Source organism: Eptatretus burgeri, chromosome 18 (assembly GCF_056783735.1).
Source record: "Eptatretus burgeri isolate ZD-2024b chromosome 18, Ebu_testis_v1, whole genome shotgun sequence".
Lineage (NCBI taxonomy): Eukaryota > Metazoa > Chordata > Myxini > Myxiniformes > Myxinidae > Eptatretus > Eptatretus burgeri.
Genome location: NC_140978.1, coordinates 46,814,890 through 46,831,914, shown reverse-complemented (window position 1 = coordinate 46,831,914; position 17,025 = coordinate 46,814,890). Strand labels below are relative to the sequence as shown.

Below are 17,025 nucleotides of genomic sequence, written 5' to 3'. Positions count from 1 at the left end.
TCATAGGTCACGTTGCGTGGCACCATGTTGGAAAAAAGGGGGAAAAAATTGGACCTCTATCTCCGAAACTGCTCCATGGGAAAAAAATGAAACTTGGCACATGTGAAGTACTCCGCATGGGGAACAAGTGTGATTTTCTTTTTTGACGATGTTATAGGTGACTTCATTATGACGTCATAACTGCATACATTGAATGCTTTGTCCAATCAATATGAAAATTTTTGAGGGTCATCTTGGGCTAAATTGTATGGGGGGGGGGGATGATGATGATGTCATCAGTCACGTGGTTCAGCAGCCATTTTATTTTTTATATAAAAACCTTCAAAATCCTCTCTCTGAAACGGCTGAACAGATCGAGGTGAAACTTTACAGGTACAATCGCCTATCTATGAGGAACATAAAGTTCTCCGCCTATGACGTCATAAGTCACATGGTTTGGTAGCTATGATTTTTGAAGATGCAGGTAACAATAAGGGTTATGGGAGAACGCAAGGGGTGGACAAGATGGATACAGAAGCACAATTTTGGAAGGGGTGTGGGTGGTTTAATGGGTGTAGAAAAGATCATGTGGCTTTGGATGGAGGATGACCTGAGATGGTGGTGAACAGCTGTCTTGAAGACCGGGAGGCAGGAGGGAAGAATGACATCAAATAAATTATCCATACAAAAGTGTTGGGAAGAAATTTACTCAAATATTATTCATAAACGAATTGAATCAATTCAAAATAGAGTTGAGGGGTTCAAACTGGATTCAAACCCAGGCGAGACAGCTTAGAAGCGAATGTGCGTACCTCTAGGCTATCCTGTCAGCTCGAGACATTAAATGGAGAAGCTACAATTATGTAAAGTAAACAAGTTTAAAAAGAGCTTTGTAAAATGGGGGAAATTAAGGAACTACATAGTCAATGAAATGTTTATCCTCAAAATAATCACTCCAAAGCACCGAAAATAAGAAAGACAATGTTCATGAAAAATGTTCATGAAAAATATTTATACAAGAATGAGCTGCATGTAATGTGCACATGTAAAAGAGATTGCATGTTTGTGCATGTCTGGTACTCACGGCATTCATGTAATTACCGGCCTTGAGGACGAGGCGGATGACAAAATGAAGAGCTTGGCAGTTCTGCAGCTCTGCATGAATTGTTGTTTGAGAGGCAGGTGGGAGTTTCAAGGGGAGGGAAAGGAGGAAGAACAGAAAAAGTAGGATGCAACAAATAAACAATGAAGGCATTTTTCAAAGTGATGCAGTTTTTGGCCATGTCATCTGAACGAGGCCGAAAAAGAAACAAATCTCAGAGTTACAAAACAAATAATTTCAATAAATAAAAACATTTTTGATAATTACATTCTGTACTGAGACAGAATAAAATATCTTAAGAAACTTCATCTCCATTCCAAAAAAAAAATTACCTTGAAGGAAACGATTATTTTTCAACATCAAGAAAGTTCCATCAATATTAACACCACTCAACAACAGCTGTGGTATTGGTGCTTCAATCGAGATCATCAAAATTTATCCTTTTGCACCATATTCTGTTCGTTCTTTCCTCTTCTGCAAGTCCCTTTCAAAAGGTCACCTGCTTTCATAACGCAAGGTGGACACAGTTGACCTTGTGGAGTACTTTTCATCGTTGCCAACTTGCTAGTATTTTTACATTCTTAACTTTGCTCCATTGACTTCTCCAAGCAATAGCAGATCTGTACGTGTGGTGTTTTAACTGATTTTGAATCAATCACATTTCCCGACACCACGACAGGTCTCAAGGACCTCTCTTTAGCAGGATGGGGAGAGGAAGAAATGGTCGTTACTTCTGGCAGCTTGCCATTTTACACCCTCATCTTACTTCTTGCCTGGCAGCTCACCATTTTACACCCTTGTCGTTCTTCTTGCCTGACAGCTCACCATTTCACACCCTCATCTTACTTCTTACCTACCAGCTAACCATTTTACACACTCATCTTACGTCTTGCCTGCCAGCTCGCCATTTTACACCCTCGTCTTTCTTCTTGCCTGCCAGCGAACCATTTTACACACTCATCTTACGTCTTGCCTGCCAGCTCGCCATTTTACACCCTCATCTTTCTTCTTGCCTGCCAGCCAACCATTTCACACCCTCATCTTGCTTCTTGCCTGGTAGCTCACCATTTTACACCCTCATCTTACACCATCATCTTTCTTCTTGCCTACCAGCTCGCCATTTTACACCCTCATCTTTCTTCTTGCCTACCAGCTCACCATTTTACACCCTCATCTTTCTTCTTGCCTACCAGCTCACCATTTTGCACCCTCATCTTTCTTCTTGCCTGCCAGCTAGCCATTTAACACCCTCATCTTACTTCTTACGTACCAGCTCACCATTTTACACCCTTGTCTTAATTCTTAGTATTTTACATTTTTTTACAAAAAGACATTTTACACCCTCGTCTTGCTTAGCCTGACAGCTAGCCATTTTAGACCCTCATCTTACTTCTTGCCTGACAGCTCACCATTTTACACCCTCATCTTACTTCTTGCCTGGTAGCTCACTATTTTACACCCTCATCTTACTTCTTGCTTGCCAGCTCACCATTTTACACCCTTATCTTACTTCTTGCCTGCCAGATAGCCATTTTACACCCTCGTCTTACTTCTTGCCTGGTATCTCACTATTTTACACCCTCAACTTACTTCTTGCCTGGTGTCTCACTATTTTACACCCTCGTCTTACTTCTTGCCTGGTACCTCACTATTTTACATCCTCATCTTACTTCTTGCCTAACAGCACACCATTTTATACCCATATCTTACTTATTGCCTGGCAGCACACCATTTTACACCCTTGTCTTACTTCTTGCCTGACAGCTCGCCATTCTACAGTCATGGAAATGATTCACGGATTTGAGTTTCAATGGAGTTAAACAGGAGTACACCAGAGAACACCGAGTCCACTGGAGTTTTGCTGGAGTTTCGATGGAGTTAAATCACATTGCAGCACTATCATAAGTGATGAAATTCCTCTCTTGACGAATGGAGCTTCATACCATGCACAGCATTGCAGTTCACAATCTCCAGTGGGGTTTCAATCCTATTAACCACAGGACTTCTATTATCATACCCCTTTTGGAGAGAAGCTTATTCGCACGGACACTGGACATTTAGGGCATCCGCTTCATCAAGTGAATCATATTACTTCATGGACACGATGCTGAATTGGCCCACTGGCGATACGCTGTCGTCGTTTTTCTTGCTTCTTCTTAAAGTCGTGATTGTATTCACACGCACTCAATCTGAACAGCTTGTGAGACACTACTCAGACTGGATGAAGTCATCAACCTTTAGCAGTGAGCAGAAGTCGGATACCATCGATTTTAGATAACCTTATCCATAAGAAGAATGCCAGGATTCCCCAACAACAGATAGTCAGCCTTCACCTTCAACAGCAGAGAGGCAACCTTGATCCTCAACAGTGGAGAGTCAACCTTCATAGTGAACACCAGATAGTCAACTTTCACCCTCACCACCACATAATCAGCCTCCACCCTCACTACCACATAATCAGCCTTCACCCTCAACACCACAGAGTCAGCCTTCACCCTCAACACCACATAGTCAGCCTTCACCCTCAACACCACATAGTCAGCCTTCACCCTCAACACCACAGAGTCAGCCTTCACCCTCAATACCACATAGTCAGCCTTCACCCTCAACACCACAGAGTCAACTTTCACCCTCACCACCACATAGTCAGCCTTCACCCTCAACACCAGATAGTCAGCCTTCACCCTCACCACCACATAGTCAGCCTTCACCCTCACCACCACATAGTCAGCCTTCACCCTCACCACCACATAGTCAGCCTTCACCCTCACCACCACAGAGTCAGCCTTCAACCTCAACACCACAGAGTCAGCCTTCACCCTCAACACCAGATAGTCAGCCTTCACCCTCACCACCACATAGTCAGCCTTCACCCTCACCACCACATAGTCAGCCTTCACCCTCACCACCACAGAGTCAGCCTTCACCCTCAACACCACATAGTCAGCCTTCCCCCTCACCACCACATAGTCAGCCTTCACCCTCACCACCACATAGTCAGCCTTCACCCTCACCACCACATAGTCAGCCTTCACCCTCACCACCACAGAGTCAGCCTTCACCCTCAACACCAGAGAGTCAGCCTTCACCCTCAACACCACATAGTCAGCCTTCGCCCTCAACACCACATAGTCAGCCTTCGCCCTCAACACCACATAGGCTTGTACCATGGTATTGTGTACACTGTGGTCCTAAATGAGGTGAAAGCTTAGAAATTGAACCCAGTTTTAATAAGATAAACAATCTTAATGTTATATAATGCCCAAGTGTCTGAGCTTTCAGAAAATGTATACTTTGCTATGGGCCCTATGGATATAGTTGCTTACAAAGCATGTTTTTATCCAAACACAGGCTATTTTTTCCATTTTTATAGCTCATTTTTTAGAAATGGGTTACATGTATGATTGTATATGTTGTCCAAAATGGTTGAAAATAATTTTTATTTGATATATATCATTATACATAAGAATAGAACAATTCCTCGAAATAGTACATTTCGTATGACCTTCTGCATATCTTGGCACCTTCAAATGTGTAAAATCTCAGATTTTGCAAAATTTCCCCCAGTCATAGTGAAGCTTACAAAATCTTATTCCAGAAATTTGAAATGCATCTGATAGAACATCTTTAATAGCAATTTACTTCTGCACAAAGTGATGATTTCAAATGGCAAGTTTCAACATGGATCATTACTACATACCAGTTCTTCGGTTCACTTCCATGATTGGGTCAAAAATGTTAGGAAGTACGTAACAAATTGCATTTACCAAGCTGCTACAAAATTACTGGTAGGTATAAACTTGATTTTATAACCATAGAATAAGTTTACCAAGATGGCCCTATGATATAAAAATCAATACCAAAGGCCAGTTTGTGTTCAGTATACAGAACATCAAAGGTCGTAAGGAAGTACGTAACGTTTTAAAGAAATCTGCACTTTTAATCCTAAGATGTTAGTTTGGTTCATCACAGCATGTATTTCTATGGGTAAGTTTATGTGCATATATATTTATGACCTGAATGAACACTGATCAATTTGATCAATTTGTTAATTCCATATGACCTTGACCTCTTTGCTCAAGGTCAAATATCAGGTAAACCAAATATTCTCCATTTATGTGGTTTCCAATTAGTGTATAATACATATCTAAGCCACCAGACCAATTTTAGAATGATATGAGTGGTTCATTGATGCAGATAATTGAAAACCAACTTTGACCCTGTCAGAGCAATAGAAAGAGGAAGAATTAAGCTCTGCCCAAATAGATCCTGAATCCCCATGATGTTGGTTAACAAATGATATGCAAAACTTAATCATACAATGACTTTCATTTTTTGGTCCCCTGTGTCCTAAATGTGTACATAATACCTTGTTACAAGCCCATAGTCAACTTTCACTCTCAACACCACATAGTCAGCCTTCACCCTCAACACCACATCGTCAGCCTTCTCCCTCAACACCACATAGTCAATCTTCACCCTCAACACCAGATAGTCAGCCTACACCCTCAACACCACATAGTCAGCCTTCACCCTCAACACCACATAGTCACCCTTCACCCTCAACACCACATAGTCACCCTTCACCCTCCATACCACATAGTCAGCCTTCACCCTCAACACCAGATCGTCAACCTTCACCCTCATCACCACATAGTAAGCCTTCACTCTCAACACCATATAGTCAGCCTTCACCCTCAAACCCACATTGTCAGCCTTCACCCTCAACACCAGATAGTCAGCCTTCACCCTCCACACCAGATAGTCAGCCTTCACCCTCCACACCAAATAGTCAGCCTTCACCCTCCACACCAGATAGTCAGCCGTCACCCTCCACACCAGATAGTCAGCCTTCACCCTCCACACCAGATAGTCAGCCTTCACCCTCCACACCAGATAGTCAGCCTTCACCCTCCACACCAGATAGTCAGCCATCACTCTCCACACCAGATAGTCAGCCTTCACCCTCCACACCAGATAGTCAGCCTTCACCCTCAACACCAGATAGTCAGCCTTCACCCTCCACACCAGATAGTCAGCCTTCACCCTCCACACCAGATAGTCAGCCTTCACCCTCCACACCAGATAGTCAGCCTTCACCCTCCACACCAGATAGTCAGCCTTCACCCTCCACACCAGATAGTCAGCCTTCACCCTCCACACCAGATAGTCAGCCTTCACCCTCCACACCAGATAGTCAGCCTTCACCCTCCACACCAGATAGTCAGCCTTCACCCTCCACACCAGATAGTCAGCCTTCACCCTCCACACCAGATAGTCAGCCTTCACCCTCCACACCAGATAGTCAGCCTTCACCCTCCACACCAGATAGTCAGCCTTCACCCTCCACACCAGATAGTCAGCCTTCACCCTCCACACCAGATAGTCAGCCTTCACCCTCAACACCAGATAGTCAGCCTTCACCCTCCAGACCAGATAGTCAGCCTTCACCCTCCAGACCAGATAGTCAGCCTTCAAGTCTTTTCTTTTCTCAAACTTTCTCATCACCAATTGCCAGTTATGTCACACGAGATATCCTTCTATCTCAACAATGGCTCAATGCCCCCAAATCTCAAACATGACATCTGGGGCATCTCAAGCATCCAACAATGTAGAGCACACAATCTCACTTTCTGAGTTAACCGCCAATGCCATTTAAGATGACCCCAAATAACTGTCATATTTTTCTCAAGGAACACAAACAAATGGTTGCTCTCAACAGTATTGTTTCCTTTGTTTGAATTATTGAGGCTGAATTATTAATATATATATATATATATATATATATATATATATATATATATATATATCTCAGTGGGGGATACACATTTATGTCTGTATATTATCTCACTGACCTGTATACGTGTACTTTGCTTTCTTTATAAACTCTTTTATACATTCCCCCAAAAATAAAATAAAAACCAAGAGAAACAAGAAAAAAAATCATTTTAAAGAAAAATGTAAAAACATAGAGGGATGAAATCTCAAAACAAACAAACAACCAAACAAGGTAGGAATGACACCACATTACGATGCCACATTATGATGCCACAATAGGACACCACAATCCTCTTCTGGTTTACTATCAACGTTAAAAGATTTACATCTTTTAACGTTGTTCCATCACAGTCCCACAACAAAAGTAAAATGTCAAAATACGTCGTGATGGTAATTCAGAAGAGGATTGTGGTGTCCTATTGTGGCGTCGTAATGTGGCATTGTAATGTGGTGTCATTCCTTCCTTGTTTGGTTGTTTGTTTGTTTTGAGATTTCATCCCTCTCTGTTTTTACATTTTTCTTTAAAAAGTTTTTTTTCTTGTAAATATATGAGAAGTCATAATTTTCTGACAATTTGAAGATCTTTTTTATGATGTACTCACAAATACAACCCGTCGCTCTGTTGATGGGAAGATTAAGGCGCAGGGAGAGGGAGGGGAGGGAGAGATTACGGAGGGAGGGAGAGAGGGGGAGGGAAGGAGAGAGGAGGGAGAGGGGGCAAAAAGGGGGGGAGGGGGAAAAGTGAGATGGGGAAGGGGGAGCTAGGAGGGGGGGAGAGCAAGAAAGCAGGGGGAGTGGAGAGAGCAACCCCTCACTAAATGGGCTATACACTCTGGAAGGGCAGTGGGAGCGAGGAGATGGGGGAGAGAGGAGGCGTTTCGCGAGGAGGTGAGGGGCTTCTGGACTTGCACTTGGTAAGGAGACTTGACGGGTAAATGGCGGGAAGGACTCTCGACTTGCGTTTGAGAGTGGGACTTATAGGGTGTGGGATAGTGCAGGATTGAACGAAATGTGGTACGTTGAAACAGCACGTTAATATAGCAAGTGGAGACCGCCTGGAAATGTCCATTGGGGGGTGTGAGGGTGGAGAGGGGAGGGGAGGGGTAGGGAAGGGGAGAGCGAGAGCGAGGGAGAGGGTGGGAGAGATAGTGAGAGGGGTGGGAGAGAGAGAGGTAGAGGAGTGGGAGAGAGAGGTGGAGGGGTGGGAGAGAGAGTGAGGGGAGGGAGAGGGGGGATTCCGGTAGATGAGACATCCGGTTTAACATCCATCTCAGAGGCGGCACACACATTGCTGAATCACCCTGCCTGTGAAACTGGACGATACTGGAAGACAGTTTATAGCTGAATCGGGATTCAAACCCAGGGCTAGACAGTTTAGAGCAAGCGCACATACCCCTCAGCCATCCTGCCATGATGTGGTGATTCATTGCTTTGTAACAACTGAAAACATTTTTAGCCATGGTAATTATCTAATTTATTTTGCCTTCCTAAAGGCCCAGTCACACCTTGACGTTATAGCCAGCTTATGCCAATTTTTGAAAATTTGTGTAAAACGCTGGTACACGTCGCATACGTTATGGGTAAGTTTTGATAACATTGAGAGCACGCTGAAAAACACTGCCACACGTCGTAGTACGCTGGCTTTAAACGTTGTACTTTTTGGTTGTCCTCAAATTTTCCATGCTTGAAATTTTAAGACTTATGCCAGCGTATGACTCACACGTTCCGCATAAGGCTGGCCATAAGTTGTAGGCACGTTACACGATCGTTGATACACGTTACTTGTAAGTTACTCATAAGCCGAAACACGTCGAGGTAATGTTTAGCGTACCCGAAAGTTATTTCTAACCTATGAGTAACATGTTGTACGCACGATATGCGAACGTTGGCACACGTCGACAAAAGTTACTTGTAAGGTACTCATAAGTCGAAACACGTCAAGGTAATGGTTAGTGTCAGTGTTCCAGACTCCATGGTTTTTTTTTTTTTTCTTCTTCAGTATGATGGTGATGTTGACACTTCGATTTGTAGTGCAGTTATAATATAATATAATTAAAAGGCTGCCGCTCAACGATTTAAATCATAACCGCACTATAAATCGAAGTGTCAACATCACCGTCTACCGAAGAAAAAAAAAAAAACCATGGAGTCTGGAACACTGACGCTAACCATTACCTTGAGTGTTTCGACTTATGAGCAACGTACAAGTATTTTTTGTCGACGTGTGACAACGTTGGCATATCGTGCGTACAACTTATTCCCATTGCATGCGGAAGGTATGTCATACGGCAAGTTTGTCGTAAAATGTTTAACACGTTTATAATTACAAGACGTACTCCACTTAATACGACGTATGATAGCGTACTTTAGCATTCTATTCACGCATACCAAACTTACCCAAACCGTATTCAACGTGCACCAGCGTTTTAGACGCATTTTTTAGAGGTCGCATACGCTGGCAAGATCGCCAAGGTGTGACTGCGATGTTGACACTCCATTTCTCCGGCGGTTATGATTTGAATCGTTGTGCGGCAGCCTTTTAATAGGCTACGTCACGTCATCGTCGGCGATACGTGCAGCGCGCTATGCATAAGTTAGACTATCGTTGGGCATAGGTTGTGAACGCCGACAACAGGCTAAGCATTCATTCTTTTTCTTGACCGTTTTTACAGCCATTTTTCCCTGCTGTGCAGGGGTTGGGCTTTTTCTTGAGGCAATGTTTTATGGCCGGATGCCTTTCCTGACACCAACCCTGGTCGCCTCTTATGACACACAGGGATATGGTACACCTATTCTAACCGGGGCATACACCGGGACCAGTACACTGGTACTCATTTCGCCGACCTCGGAAGGATGATAGGCTGAGTCAACCCCCTGGTGTTAATTCAGCAGCCAACGGAGTTGAACTCAGGACCCTGGGATCCCAAGCCGCCACCCTAACCACTAAGCCAACACCAGGCTAGGCTAAGCATTCATTGGTATAAGTTATCTATAAGACAACGAAACGTTCTGTGTCCGTTACTTATACATTATGCATACAACCAACCCGTTATGAATACGTCCGAATCTTAAAAAAAAAAACATCAAAAGTTCAACGTAAGCCAGCGTTTTACATACATTTTGATACGTTGCCATTGCTGGCTAAAACGTCAAGGTGTGACTGGGCCTTAACTCTGGAGATGTTCCCATGGAGAACCCCACTGCGGTATCACCATTTAAGCTTGTAAAGATCGAAGCTTGAAGAGCACACCAAGCAAGCACTCCAACAAAACGGTTGAAGAAACTTTTAAAAATAAAAGGTTTAATTTTTAGCTCACCTGGATTTTAGTCAGGTGAGCTTATGCGAACGAGCAGTGTCCGTAGGTGAGTCTGTAAACACTTTAGTCATTATCGCTTGAATCAAACAAACGATTTTGATGAAACCTGGCCACAAGCTTCATATCTAAACGCATCACAAAGGTGTATTGACCGTATCAAAATATCCACCCATTAAAGGGGTCTACAAGGATAATTTTTTACCACCACCCCCACCCCCCCCCCCAAAAAAAAACAACAATAGGTATTTGCTCTTTTCTCAAAAACTACACGCACCATTTTGATGAAACTTGACTACAACCTTCATCACCTGTTTTATGGTAAAGTTTATCGACCGCATAAAAATCTGCGCTCATTAAGGGGGTGTTACGAGGGAGGGGAGTTTTGAAACCCATTCATCCAACCATTTGGACCATACTCGTTACAAAGCGTCGGTGCTGCCGAAGCAATGTCCTGGGCTCTTGGGCACAATCCTGGATGGGTCGCCACTCCGATACAGGACACTCGAATGGCTCAATCATCCCAGCAAGCTGCTACTCATTTTACTGACCTCAGAAGGATGACAGGCTGAGTCAACCCCACCTGGTATTAATTCAAAAGGAAGGCAGGATTTGAACTCAGGACCCTAGGATCCCAATCCCACCACCCTAACCATAAAGCCAACAGCAGGTGTGGTTTGACCCCTCCCCCCCCCAACGTAGGTATTTGTTCTCTTCTCCGAAACTACAGACACTATTTCGATGAAAGTTGACAACAGCCTTCATCACCCATGACGTACCAAAGCATATCAACTGCATCAAAATGTGCACTCACGAAGGGGGTCTTACAGGGCCAGGTTTGACCCCCCAAAATAGGTATTTGCTCTCTTCTCCGAAACTACACACACCATTTTGATGAAACGCCAACAACGCTTCATCACCCATTATGAAGCAAAATTTGTTCACAGCATAAAAAAACCAGGGACTGGGGGTCTGCAGGCAGTTTGAGTGACTTGCTCCTGAACTTTCCTGAACTCCTGAAATCTGGTGAAAGGTGAGATTCAGGACAGGTGGTCCTATGTTTTTTTACATGTATCTATCTATGTTGAAGTGATGGGTCATATAATGAAAAAGAATCATACAAAAAGGGGAAACATCGAAAAATAAAATTGCACAATTACAGCGAGCGAGCCACCGCCCGAGGGACCGCACACACGACAACGAGGGGACAAACGCAGGCAAGTAGGACCTGAACTTTGTTCAAGTCGATCGATATATTCAGTGACAGTGAGAATACTTTTGCCATGTATGACCATGACTTGGAAACGAACAACCAAGCTTGCCAAGTGGCCTAAGCACTCAAGCAAGCACTCCAACAAAATGGTTGATAATGCTTCGATCGCTGATCGATCATATCAACACTATGCACCGGAGACGCCCGGTATGTCAAGCAATGTTCAAATTGAACAAATTAACCCTTTTTTTAGTCGACGGAACTACTGCTGAAGTTAATAAAGAAGTTTAAATTTTGTAACTCGGCTGAGATTAAGAGATTCTAGAGGTTATGGCATGTGCAGAAATTAAATAAAGCCATGAATGCTGGCATCTCCAGGCATCTTTAAGCATTGCAATGTATCCAGTGATCTGTAGGAATGATGATCAGGCATTCGATGAGATGAGTGAGGAAAGTGGAAAAAAAACCTTTATCGTTGATAAATTGTTGTGGCCTGTTCTAAGTCAACATATTGTTGAGCAGGCCAAAAAAAAAGTGACAAATGAAGACCAAAGCAAGGGACAGCTTGATGAGCAAGAGGCTGTTAATCATCTTCAAAAGGAGTGTTTAATTTAAACCAAACACCAAATTTTTCATTCATCCATTCCTTTGCAGGTTATTTAATGTGCTTGCGAAGTTTCAGGCCACGAGGTTTCCATGGTTTGAAGACATGATTGAGGCTCGCGGAAGAGTTATAGCAGAATAGAAGGGAACACAATGGAAAGGGAGAAACACCAACAACCTCTTCTGGATTTGAATTTCGATTAAATGGAAAATGTTTATCAATTAATCATTCGGGCCTTGCATGTCGTTCCTTCAGAGACTGCTGTTCATAATACACAGAAACTGATTGTCCTTCTATAATCATGCTTTTCAAAAATTCCATCGCAGAGTATATTATAGACAAATGTATACCCATTTAAAAATCACATCTTAAAAAACAATAAATAAAATTAACATATTCACAATTAAATTTAGAAAACATTGTTTGATTCAAGTGACTAGAATGACATAATTACCACCAAACATAGTCCTGAAACCAATATGCCAATGTGAAACATCTAAAATGCAGTTTTACACTTCAATGTCGTCATATGACCGAAAGTGGTCTACCGAGAGATGACATGAAAGATCAAATAAATAAATAAAACAAAACGATGACCATTCAATGATCATGAACCAAATTTGAAACAGAAAATGTGCGAATTGGCAGAAAAAGGGAGCCGGTTATGGCTGCCAAACGAATCATTTATTTATTTATTTTGCATATTCACCATATCAAAATCGAAGTGAAAGATAAGCTGAATAGTATGTATTCAATCATTCATTCATGTAGCGTCAGTTACAATCGTATCGGTTCTACTGAAGCAGTTTCTTGGCTAGGGTTACAATCCTGGACCGGTCGCTGCTTCGACACAGATGGATAGTATGACAGAAAAACAAGGAGGCATAAAGTAAACAAACAGTCAAATAAAGGAGAATGTAAGACTAACCTGCAGCTGCAGATCGAAGTGTCGCGATGTCCTTCATCAAGCTCTCAACAAGAAAATGAAACTCTTGCTGCAGAACCATTACATCAAGGCGGAGTGCGTAGCTTTGGGGGTTAAAAAGAGATGTAGGTTCGAGTATGGGAAACGAGTGAAAGAACTGTTCATCCATGTTATCACAAAAACCCAAGGTCTATGTCTTCCTATTTCAATAATATGCTTATCTAAAGAGATGAAAATGCCAACAATGGACTCTTCATAATTCAAATTGGTGATAATTAGAAAATATACTTCAACTCAAATGTGATAACCCTTCATCACCAACACAAGCAGTGACTCTGACCTTACTCAAATACTATCGAGATCACCAGAAGGGTTGAGCAAAGTTTTCCTGCAGGAGCATAAAAGTAACAGTTCGGTCCAACACAGCAAGTAACACGAAGTAACAACTTGGTGTTTTTTACAAAAAAAAAATCAGCATTTCTTGGGATTTGTCTGAGTAGCATGCAATTCATCCTTACAAGCAGCTTGTGGTGATCAATCAATATGGCAAAAACTGACCAGAAAATACATTTTGTTAAATATACCAGAAACAAGGCTCATCTCGACCATTTCATACCCCCTTGTCCCTCACTTGTGGAAGTATGCCTGAGACTTTTGTGACGAGCACTTCGCCACAGGATTTCCAATCTGTCACTCACCACCACCTCATGGCATCTCTCATTTCCACGACAGAGCAATGAAAATTGAGCACGATTCAGCACCACCCACTGAAACCCTACTATTGTCACTGCAATTACCCTATGATTCCCCTTCCATGACAATTCCCCTCCTCGTGCTCTGGAGCATCCTTTCATTGTCATCTGACTGTTTTCCTTTTGCCTGTTCATCCATCCTGCTCTTCCATGACCTCAAATATATATATATATATATATATATATATATATATATATATATATACATATTGTTATGTCTGAGGGGGGGGGTATACATTCAAAGGGTAATTAGGATGTTTAATCAGGTATGCCATGCTGTTCGAGTTGTACCAGGATCTCGATGTAATAAGTAGCAATTCAGTGGTGATAAGTTGTCTAGTAAATGTCCATTTCTTCAAGGGGGAAATGATAATTGTCACGTAATTAGATAGGGAGACGGGTTAGGGTAAGTGTGAATGCATAAACCCTTTTAGTATTCCCTGTAGGCTTGCCGTGACGTAACAGGACAGTGCTGCGGATGGCTCCGCCCCGTGATCACGATTGGCGGAAGGCGACGGCAGAGGGCCAATAAAGAGGCTCGATTGGAAGTGACGAGGACTCAAGTATAAAAAGGTTCTGTTCGGGAAAAGAAGTGGAAGAGGAGTCATAAAAAGAAAGCGTCTGGTCGAGGCTGTTGGTCTCGGAGCGTGCTTTCTTGTTGCGCTGGTTCGTTCCTCGATTCGTCGTGTCTCGTGGCCTAGCTGTGCCTCGTGCCTCACATCGGTTGGCTCTGGAGTTCTGCTGGCTCGGAGTACGGGACCGAACGGCGGGTGGACCTGCCTCCCTCTCCTGCTCGTATCTTGGCGCCAGAACTGGCTCCCTGGCGGCTGTGAGCGGACTTGGGCTGACACCAGGAGGTCGACACCACCAGGAACAGCACCACGGTGTCTCCTGCCCCAGACGAGCGCAACGCCAGCTCGTCCGGTGCCAATCCAGGGACTGTTGCGTCGACACCACGCGCCAGCCTGACCACCAGGACAAGCTACGGTGTGTGTGTGTGTGTGTGTGTGTGTGTGTGTGTGTGTGTGTGTGTGTGTGTGTGTGTGTGTGTGTGTGTGTGTGTGTGTGTGTGTGTACCTGGCGCCTTAGAGGGTTTGAGATTTGTATATCCATTGGAATTGTTTGTGTTTTCCCCACGCCCGAACCCACACCACCATCCCGTCGAATCGCCCCGGATCCCTCCTCTTGCCAAGTCTTATTATTATTTCTGGTTAGAGAAATAAACATTATTAACTCAGTGAAAAGCGACTCGTGCCACCTTCCTCGTCCCGTTTGCTGTAGAGCGATCAAAACCGCCATCTTTGGGTTATAAAAAATAAACCGCCTCCATCGTTTCGGCTCATTCCACGTTGGCGGGACTGTTCAAGTCCCGTGGACGTCACAATATGTACATATATATATATATATATATATATATATATATGTATATATATATATATATATATATATATATATATATATATATATATATATATATATATATACATACACATACACACACATATATAATGTGTGTGTCCTCCAGAACTCCACAACCATGAAACCAAGTAGTCTGAAACTTTGCATGCACAGCAAGAAAACTCCAAGAAAGTGCATGAGTGAAAATTGTGTGTTTGGGTTAATTAACCCCCCCCCCCATTTGAAGATAATTAACAGCCTTATTTAATTATATCGTTTATCAGGCACCATCCTCGGCCACCTCTCTCTCTGGAGTCTTAAGGCGTTTCCTGGGTAACCTTTCTGGGGTCTGAAGCCACCATGTTTTTTGGCCTGCTCAACCAAGCCTTGACTTAGAACAGGCCACAATGATTTCTTCACGATAAACCTTTTTTTACACTTTACTCACTCACATTATCAAATGCCTGTTCATCATAGCTACGGATCACTGTATACATCGCTATTGTAAGTGTTGTACTTTTCAAGTTAGGAGCACGGAGCGATTTCATGTATTATAACGATGCAATTTTCCACGATCTACTCTGATAAAGTAGATAAAGTATATCATTGAAATATTATTTCAGCTTTGATGATCAGATATCATTGGAAAATAAACAAGTGTCAAAATCTGGAATGAAATCCGATAACTTTTAGGAAATAACGAACTTTTAACAAACCTGATAGACCTATTTACTTTAAGCAAGCAAGGCTATGGTACATATATATATATATATATATATATATATATATATATATATATATATATATATATCTTCTTCTTCTTCTTTCGGCTGCTCCCATTAGGGGTCGCCACAGTGGATCATCCGTATGATCCGCATCGTGATTTGGCACATGTTTTACGCCGGATGCCCTTCCTGACGCAACCCTGGTCGCCTCTTACGACACAGGGATATGGTACACCTATTTTAACCAGGGTATACACCGGCCCAGTATACTGGTACTCATTTCGCCGACCTCGGAAGGATGACAGGCTGAGTCAACCCCCTGGTGTATTAATTCAGTGGCCCAACGGGGCTTGAACTCAGGACCTTTTGGATCCCAAGCCGCTGCCCTAACCACTGCGCCAACACCAGGCTCATATATATATATATATATATATATATATATATATATATATTTATATGTATATACATATATATATATATATATACATATATATATATATATATATATACATATATATATATATATACATATATATATATATACATATACATATATATATATACATATATATACATATATATATATATACATATATATATATATACATATATATATATACATATATATATATACATATATATATATATATATATATATATATATATATATATATATATATATATATATATATATACATATTGTTGCGGATTCGCGCCCGCCGGCGTGCGAACGGCCACGTAACTCGAATCGCGGCACGTCGCCCACCGGACGGACAATCCAGTCGTGACCCTCTCGGACTAACGCCGGGAACCAGTCACGGGTGGACCTTTCGGCCTCACCACGATCGTGCCAATCGGCCCCCCGCGTGGGATAGGGTTGCTCGCCAAATTCGAACTACCTAAGTACCCACGCGGAGGGTAGACCGGGCGATCGCACCTCGCCGCAGGTCGACTTCGGACACGGGCCACTTAAAGCGACCTGTTCCGTACTATCGGGATAACCGAGCGGTGTTATCGTCAACCCCGACGGTTCGATTAATTATCGGGCGTATTCAGCCCACTACCAACCCTTTACGTGAAGTAAGATGGAGATTCAATGAAAGAAAAGACGAAGCGAAACGGGAAAACAGTTCAACATAATTCACATTTATTTCGCGATGAATGGAAAGCACACATATACAATTACACCAAAAGCAAATGTAATAGAAGAAGAAACACAATAATACACAAAAAGC

General features: G+C 42.6%; 1 protein-coding gene across 1 annotated transcript in view; it reads right to left on the bottom strand.

Moving 5' to 3' along the window:
- FHDC1 (FH2 domain containing 1) overlaps positions 1-17,025 on the bottom strand; it is a 194,306-nt gene that overhangs the window by 63,227 nt on the left and 114,054 nt on the right. Inside the window, exons 6-7 of the mRNA XM_085864539.1 lie at positions 12,919-13,019; positions 1,064-1,134 (exon numbers count right to left, since the gene is read on the bottom strand). Of these exons, the coding sequence (XP_085720665.1) occupies positions 1,064-1,134; positions 12,919-13,019 (172 nt within the window). The remainder of the gene's footprint in view (positions 1-1,063; positions 1,135-12,918; positions 13,020-17,025) is intronic.